At 44.9% G+C, this 8405-nt stretch overlaps 4 protein-coding genes across 4 annotated transcripts in view; 3 read left to right on the top strand and 1 right to left on the bottom strand.

Annotated features, from left to right (window-relative positions):
* Positions 1 to 808: 808 nt before the first annotated feature.
* On the top strand, positions 809 to 2717 carry Pmar_PMAR028779 (hypothetical protein; the record flags this gene model as incomplete). Its single annotated transcript, XM_002772567.1, has 3 exons — positions 809 to 982; positions 1539 to 1643; positions 2583 to 2717. The coding sequence occupies 3 exons, from the start codon at positions 809 to 811 to the stop codon at positions 2715 to 2717; spliced, it is 414 nt and encodes a 137-aa protein (XP_002772613.1).
* A 1143-nt stretch (positions 2718 to 3860) lies between these two features.
* On the top strand, positions 3861 to 5781 carry Pmar_PMAR028778 (hypothetical protein; the record flags this gene model as incomplete). Its single annotated transcript, XM_002772566.1, has 8 exons — positions 3861 to 4019; positions 4072 to 4181; positions 4597 to 4645; positions 4695 to 4809; positions 5137 to 5183; positions 5277 to 5471; positions 5522 to 5669; positions 5711 to 5781. The coding sequence occupies 8 exons, from the start codon at positions 3861 to 3863 to the stop codon at positions 5779 to 5781; spliced, it is 894 nt and encodes a 297-aa protein (XP_002772612.1).
* Positions 5782 to 6639: 858 nt separating this feature from the next.
* Pmar_PMAR028777 (hypothetical protein) lies at positions 6640 to 6839 on the bottom strand (the record flags this gene model as incomplete). The annotated part of the gene is made up of 1 exon (XM_002772565.1): positions 6640 to 6839. A coding segment is annotated over one exon (200 nt), but the record flags the coding sequence as incomplete, so codon positions are not given.
* A 1427-nt stretch (positions 6840 to 8266) lies between these two features.
* The window catches only part of Pmar_PMAR028776 (60s ribosomal protein l10, putative), a gene marked incomplete at both ends in the record, with an annotated part of 630 nt that continues 491 nt past the window's right edge, over positions 8267 to 8405 (top strand). Inside the window, one exon of the mRNA XM_002772564.1 lies at positions 8267 to 8400. Within this exon, the coding sequence (XP_002772610.1) occupies positions 8267 to 8400 (134 nt within the window). The remainder of the gene's footprint in view (positions 8401 to 8405) is intronic.

The following is an 8405-nucleotide window of genomic DNA, read 5'->3' as shown; positions in this document are numbered from 1 at the left end:
AAGGCCCGCTCAATTTAACCGGTAGGTTAAATTTGTGAAAAGTGATACTTTCTGGACCACGCTCTGATACATTTGGGACCACTGGCCGGCTACTGCGGATTATACATTGCATTGGTTCATCTTAAAGGGGCCTATTTCGTAGCCTTTAGTAAGATGAACTCGATCGGATGGGGCGGCTATGCCACTACCCCAAGATGCGTTGTAAGATAATCAATTTTGACGGAAAGGAAGGCAGGCGTGTTCCGCTCGAGGGGCGGATATGCCATCCATGATGTATCATGTTGTTAGAAGGAGCTATGACGTGTATTCGATGGCATACATATCTTGGACATCCATCTTAGAGTTGTGGCATAGCCGCCCCACCCCGCGGAATTGGTTCCTTTGTAGTGTGCATAATTATAATTCACTTTTCCCCCTGAATCCCACCATTCGCTGCCTTCGGAATTGGAAGATTCACCGTCGCGCGCCACGAAAATAATCACACGCCGCAGCGACAAATTCGTAGTTGCGGAATAAGGTAGCAGCAATGTACTCTCCCGAACTTGTTATGGCTGAGCTGACCTCCACGATGTTGCATGGTGTGGTATCACATGCTATGTTATGATACTGACTCTTCCATGTTATCCTATTGAATGTTTCGCGTTATGTCTATGAGTACAAATTCAACGGAATGAAGTAGAAGACGATCGGCGAGCATGCTTTTGGATAAGCTTATTGGCCTTGATGCAAAATGAGGGTCTCTCGCTTCCTTCTGTTGAGTTGTCAAGTGGTATCATATACTTCATAGGTAGCGTGAGTATTTTAATTTATGACGACACCAACAGAGGTAGAGGTTATGGTAAACTACGGTGCACGTCTAGAGGGTCCTCTCGATATGGTAATGCTTCCTATGACGGTGAAAGACTCATCTAAGAGGCGTGTTGACGTCATCGTGGTGCAGCCTTGGATGAGTCGACTCAACTTCGTACAACCGGGCTTTCGGGTGAGAAGTGTACTGGAGTTTTACTGGTTTATCGTGAAGTGGCATGTTATTCTGTGAAAATCTCGCTATGCAGTGGTTCGTCACCGATAATTTCTCAGAATTTCCTCAAAATTTCAATATTCTTGGCAACACATGTAGTTGACCATGTGCATGTATTCCCACACTGGCCAATACAGTTGTAAAGATCAATTATAAGAGTTGATGAGGAGGTTTCACCATCATATTCATTCAATGCACTGTTGAGTGTTAATTTATTAATTTAATATATTCCGTATCGACTGAGATAGAGTTAAGATTGAGACTATGGTATTAGTACTCTATATATCATATATTAAAGGGAACATAGGGAACCGAACATTTATACGTTGGGTTCCTCAGCTTATTGTACCTTAATCGCTGCCTAGAAGTGTACAAAGAAAAGCAACAATATATAATTCCCTCATTGTCACCAACACACGTAGTTGGCCGTGTGCATGTTTTCTAATACTGTTGTTGTTGTCTTCTCTGAATTTGCTGATTTCGATGCTCCCATGGTGGCCGCCCGCCTTTTGATCAGATCGTCTTCACAAGCCTTCTGGCGGCCTCTAAGGATGCCTACGACTTGAAGTTCAGTCGGGAAGATTTTACTGAAGATTTTTTCCGAGTTGCAGGAGACGTTGAAGTAGGTGTCGTCGATCGTATTGACAAAAGCTTCTGCTTATAGTACGTAGCGTCGATCGTATTGATAAAAGCTTCTGCTTATAGTACGTAGCGTCGATCGTATTGATAAAAGCTTCTGCTTATAGTACGTAGCGTCGATCGTATTGATAAAAGCTTCTGCTTATAGTACGTAGCGTCGATCGTATTGATAAAAGCTTCTGCTGATAGTACGTAGCGTCGATCGTATTGATAAAAGCTTCTGCTGATAGTACGTAGCGTCGATCGTATTGATAAAAGCTTCTGCTGATAGTACGTAGCGTCGATCGTATTGATAAAAGCTTCTGCTGATAGTACGTAGCGTCGATCGTATTGATGAAAGCTTCTGCTGATAGTACGTAGCGTCGATCGTATTGATAAAAGCTTCTGCTGATAGTACGTAGCGTCGATCGTATTGATGAAAGCTTCTGCTGATAGTACGTAGCGTCGATCGTATTGATGAAAGCTTCTGCTGATAGTACGTAGCGTCGATCGTATTGATGAAAGCTTCTGCTGATAGTACGTAGCGTCGATCGTATTGATGAAAGCTTCTGCTGATAGTACGTAGCGTCGATCGTATTGATGAAAGCTTCTGCTGATAGTATGTAGCGTCGATCGTATTGATAAAAGCTTCTGCTTATAGTAATAATGCGGAACTTCACCCTCTGTTTAGCGAGGTGAATCAGTGAGAGAATGAGCATCTAAAGGGATGATTCTCCTCGGGTTGCTAAGCGGGGAAGCGTTATGACGGTTTTTAGGGAGATATGTGATCACGTCGATTTGATGCTCCGTGAGCACTGGTATATAAACAATGTTAGGCTATCCGGAGTATGACCTCGGCAGTGAAAAGTCATACCGGTGACACAAAGCGGACTCCCTTAAATTGCGCCTAGTGTTGATATGGGGGAGTTGGTATTTGTATTAGATTTCTGACGGCAAGAAGTCGCGAAAACGAGACTCTTCTGGTCAACCTGTTGATGTGACAGACTACGGTGTTGTGGTATTCACTAAGAATGGCGATGTTAAAGATGAGGATGGTAGGGAGAAGCTAAATCGTTGAACGATTATGTACGCGTGATCTTTTCCGATGGTGCCCCTTAGGTCGGCATCTCTGTTGGGATTGTAACAAGATCGACTTCAAAGTGGTAAGGATGGACACATTCCATTTCTAGATAACACCAACACACTGGAGTTTCACCCGTTTTACGTGAAGTGGCGTGATACTCTATGAAAAACGCGATATTCGCGCGCTATGCAGCAGTTGTGGAATATATTTTTCGTGGAACTCCAATGATGACGTTCTCATTCTCTTTGTATTGTTCAGAGCAGCCTCGTTACGCAGCGCATCCCGTATCTGCCTCTCACGGCCATCACTCCACAGATGGGAAATGAGGGCAAGGTTATCAACACATATTGTGTGTTTATAAGGAATACTCAAGTCGGTTACACCTGATATCTCAGCGATGGATTCTTATGTTGTTCGCTCTGGCAATGCTCGGCCTCCGGAAATTTCGAATTCACGAGGCACTTTTTTTGAGTTTGATCGTCGACTCAAGAAGAGAATCTAAACATTACTCGGTAAACGTGAGAAAATACGTTCCTAGATGTACGCATCTCGGCCAACAGGAGGAGGACCGGGTTACCGTCCACAAGGACCAAGTTATGTCGCCTTAACTGTGGCAGTAGTCGATTGTGGGTGGAAATGGTTACCAGTTGTTTCCTGGGCTAAAGAGGACTCTAATGACTCGCCTGGTGAGTTGTCCTTTACTCATTCATCCTATTCGCGAGGTATGGTGTTAACCATAGATCCGTCTCCGTGTGTAAAGAGAGCCTCCAGCTAGAGCTGGGCTTAGACTATCGTGAAATAGGTTAGTTTTACTTTACTGTAGACTCTGCTGCGATAGTAGTAGCAGAGGTTGGTGGAGAGGAGCACTTTATGCAGTGCAACACTATTATTAGTAGTGGATAGTTGAAGTCGCAGCCAATTATGTGATGAGCTGAGCAATAATGAAGGGAATAGATTGGGGACAATTATTGTGTCACGATGGTGGCTGGCACATCCAGATACGTAGTTGTCTGAGATGACAGTACGGCGAAGCCACCATCTGCACACGTAGTGAAATTAGATTAATTACTTCTCGACATGGACCCACTTAGCGTTAAATTCATTTTTTGGTGTTTTTTTTCAGAACGTCATTTCACTATGCAAATCGAGATGCACACAAACCAGGTTACGAGCTTACCATGGTTGACGACGGGAGATGTACTCAGGATTCACCGGGCTAAGGTCATGCGTTATGGCTCGGTGAGGAACACTACTAGGCTCGCCCATAATGGGAAAGAGATGACCAGTGTGACTGTGGTAGGTTTGAAAAAAGGCGGAGCGAAGTTTTTTCATTAGGCATTTTCATCAGGTACCGATTACGGAACATAACACGCAGCGAGATTATCAGCCGGGGATTGTGTATAATGTTAGGAAGTATCCCGTTGGGCCCAATACGGGCGAAATATTCGAGGAAACTAAGTGAGTTGGAGAAGGAGTGATATTAACTGTTCTATTAAAAATGGAATTTTTCACCCAACGTTTTAGTACGTTGACGTCTCCCTCTTGGGCCCGCGACTTGGATCATCTCGTTAGATGCTGAACGTTGTGACAGTGCAGACGCAAGTGAATCTAGTGTATTGGTGAAACTTTGGTGTTTTTTGGATGTATTCCAACCAAGGGTATTGAGATAACAGAAGTATACCCATAACAGAATTGGTCTCGTACCAAGTACGCCGAAATAGGGAGAGAGATTCGCGTCATAGCTTGGGAAACAAGCAGCTATTCAACTACTGAGAACAGGAAGGTCTCAAGAGATTACTAGACAGAGACAAGAAAAATGCCGTCGTGAATCGAGTAAAAAGCGGAAAAATAAAGATGTGTTTATTTTTCTCAGGAAGTTGCATGTCTTCGCTGCAGAGGCTTTAAAGAGGCAGTCGTTGAAGGTAACGGAGGTCTTCCTTTTCATCATGCGTAATCGTTTGTTGAGCTTAGGCGCCCGAGGACAGCTCTACCATAATTGGACGTGTTTCTAATATCGAAAAGGCTAGCGATCGATTTCATGTCAGTACTGTTACGGATGATAATGATGATCCTCAGTTGAGGGAAGGTGAGCTCGGCGAAAATCTGCTGGTTAGGTTTGAGCCTTGGCTTGAATAAAGCAGTGAGTCCCAGTCACGATGTCGATCCGATTGATTGGTGTTAGAGTGGGAGTACGTGTTCGCTTTCCTCAGCTGTGCTAAGGAGTTTCCTCACTAATTATAAGAGTTTATATACGAATTCGGGTAGAAGTGTAGTTCCTTGAAAATTTCCCCAGAATTTTCATTTTGTCGTCAACACATGTAGTTGACCATGTGCATACTTTTTTCCATTGCGATTATTACAGTTGAACAAATCCCCACTACTTTTTCGGTATGCCTAGTATTGCTCTGCACAGTTACTATTCTGGTGCGAAGTCCGGCGCAAGCGATGGGGAAGGCTTTTGTAAGTCCTTACGGGTAGAGCTATATATTGCTAGTTGTCTGATTTGAACCCACGACCTGGCGTGTGGAGAGTTTGGATCAGTTCTCCGCTCAGCTATTTCACCATTTACGCTCTGGTGATTGGGTGATGATTGAGGAGATGGAGATGTACAACGAGAAATGGAACTCGTATGTTGCACCGATCGGTCGAATCACTCGAATACCGGAGTGGAGCTTTGACGTACAAAACACGGTTGCTCTCATGAAAAAAGCGGAGGCTGATAACCTGGCCGAACAGCTTGAGGAACTTGTAAGTCGATTTTAATTTTGATACCAACTTTTCTCCATATCGGGCAACAGGTGGAACCGGCTGCAGAGAGCAGTGTTGAAAACGAGCAGCCGCGACAGAGTTTTAATGATGATGACTATGCCTGGACGCAAGAGCTAGAGAGGCTGCCCGTGGGGAGATCAGAGATGGACAAAGCCATTGAGCAGGGCGGCGTCACAGGTGAACCTGGTCTCGCTTCGGACGGGCTTAGTTGATTTCAGGTCCTCTGCTGACACAGTCGAGAGATGGTACGGTTGAGGTTGATGACGTATTCGACTTCGTGGAGGAATGATCTCATCGTTTACGAGATGAATTAAATTAACTGCTGCTGTTCGCGAGATTCACTTGTTGCTTTGCTGAGAGCCAACTATTGAAATGCATCATTATCATTGATTGGGTTTCTTCATGTGGATTGCGAGGCTTGCTTGTGAGTCGGTTAGTTGGATAAACATTGGGGGTATGCAGTGTCATCGACATTGTGTTGAATCAACACTGTTGATACTGGTGTTAGTACACCGAGATCAGGCCAGGGAGCCTTGACGTTTGGCTGGCCTGATATGCGGAATTTCACGTATTGAATTCATACGTGAACTAATACGGAATTTCTTGTATTAAATTGAGCAAATCTCGCTTAATTCAATACATCAGAGTTTTGAAGTTTGACCACTTCAGCTTTCATAGAAATGCAGATATCCATCTAGAACGCAAAGCCTTTACTGATGTCCATCACCTGAAACCTTATTGTACTTAGTGCTTCGTACTCTGCGGAAATACGTAAACAACTCATCATACACGAGAGGAGATGGTGGAAGTCTCAAGGAGTGCTTCGTAGTTTACATATAGCATCAGTTCATCGCACAAGAGAGACGATATGGAAAAGGTCTAAAATAGTGCTTCGTACTTGACGTACAACATCAGTTTGTTCCGCGAGAGGGACAGTATGGGAGGATGCTGAAGCGTGTTCGGCATACAGTATCAACCTATCGCGCGAAGACGAACGAGAAAATAATAATGGTTTCCATGGGATAGAAAATGAAGGGAGGATTGCAGCAAAACTGAGCTGCCTCGGTTTTCAAATGCCGAATCCCAAACCATGGAGGCATATTCCAGTTAAATACGGACTAAAAGTTGGGAGGTTAAGAGCCCCCACCGGAGTGACCAAGCTCCGAGCGACAAAGAGGGCATAGTCGCGGCCTGACTTGTGACGTGGACGGCAATTGGTATGGGAAGCAAGTCGTAAAACACTTCTTGTGGAATGTGTGGCCGCATGGCAGCTTGACAAGTACATGACCTTGAGCGTAATCGACTAGACAGATAGCGCATGTCGTGTATGCCAATTGGTGTGAATAACTGAAGATAGTTCTTAAGCAACCATTGATGATAGTTGCGCTCTTCTCGCCGTTAGCTACAGAGTTGCACGCATACGTTCAAGGTCTGATTACGTTCACGATGGGAGTCGATCCTGGTATTCAATACGCCAGGCGTTGTTGTTGACAGTTCAGATCTGGCGTTGTTTTACTCAACGGACTGATATAGTTATTACATGCAGATTTTCCGCATGGTTTAGGTCAATTGCAGTTCCAGTAGTTGTAGAACGCTGAATCACTGTTTGCACCATATAATCTCTAGGTTTGTCACGCGAAAAGAAATTGCGGACCTCCTTCACAGAAGCCTTCAACTTTGCAAGCACAATACCACATGTGACGGTTTTTGTTAATAGAAGTCGAAATGTTTCGAGAACAATCAGCTATTTTTTTCGACCTTGAGCAATTTAATCAAAACTGTCGGCGGAAAGTTGAGAAGAGGGACATTATTCATAAGTCGGTAAATGATCGAGAATTCGGGCCTAACATTAGATTAACCTGGGAATGCTGTAGTGATCAGAATCAACACAGACTTGAGTTAGGCGGAACGAAGTGAGCAAGACAGATGTTCGTCGGTGTCCAGCGAGCAGCACCTGTGGATTACTCTGGAATGGTAACAGACACAGTGACGTACGGAGCATGGCCAGTTGAGGAGAGCTTATATCGTAGTTCTGGAACGGATATGCACCCGTAGCCGCCTCGATCAAGAAATTCAGGACAAGCAGTAGTGTACATATGCCCACTTCAAGTGGGCCACTTGTAAGGCTCTAGAAAGATTCTCACACAGATCGGATGCGGTCAGCTTGTCCTCTTTGTGAGCTGCTTGACTGATCACTTCGGGGAGTTCGCCTATCGTGATGCTGTTCCTTTTCCCGAGATCGTAATCTTGCCATCAGTTGGCAGGTTGTCCTAAGCTCGCTATTCCGTAAAGGTTGCGCACACCCATCATTGACCACACGATGGGAAGATCAATTTCGTCCGCACGGCCGAAGTAAATTCGATTTCGACGTAGTGTGGTAATCAATTCCGCTATTAGTAGGACCGATTTCGCTTGGGGCCGATATGCCACCGCTGAGCTCCAATTCGCCATGGCTTCTGAAGGTGAGGTGACTTGTGAATGACATTTAGCATCTTGGATTGCCATGATGATTGCAATTTGCAACATACGCGCCGGCTCCGGTATGGCATATCTGCCCCAATCAAACCAACAGACTCAATAACAGTTGATTGTACTGAGGCGTATCGAGGAGTGGCATAGGCGCCCCAGAATCGATTTACTGGAATCGTGTTAGGTTGCTATTTTTAGGGCGCGCGCTTTTGACATCAAAATAGCAGAGATCGATCAGACGATCGATAAGGTGGTGGGATAGTCGTGTACGGCCTTCTTCAGACCTTTAGCCTGGTTGTTCAATCATGGGTCGCCGCCCAGCTCGTTGTTATCGCTATTGCAAGAACAAGCCCTACCCCAAGAGCAGATTCTGCAGGGGTGTGCCTGATCCTAAGATCAGGATCTACGATGTCGGTTATAAGAACGCCTCCGTAGATGAGTTCC

Source organism: Perkinsus marinus, assembly GCF_000006405.1.
Source record: "Perkinsus marinus ATCC 50983 genomic scaffold scf_1104296960784, whole genome shotgun sequence".
In the NCBI taxonomy this organism is placed as follows: domain Eukaryota; phylum Perkinsozoa; order Perkinsida; family Perkinsidae; genus Perkinsus; species Perkinsus marinus.
The sequence above is the reverse complement of the archived record's forward strand: the minus strand, read 5'-3'. Positions and strand labels throughout refer to the sequence as shown.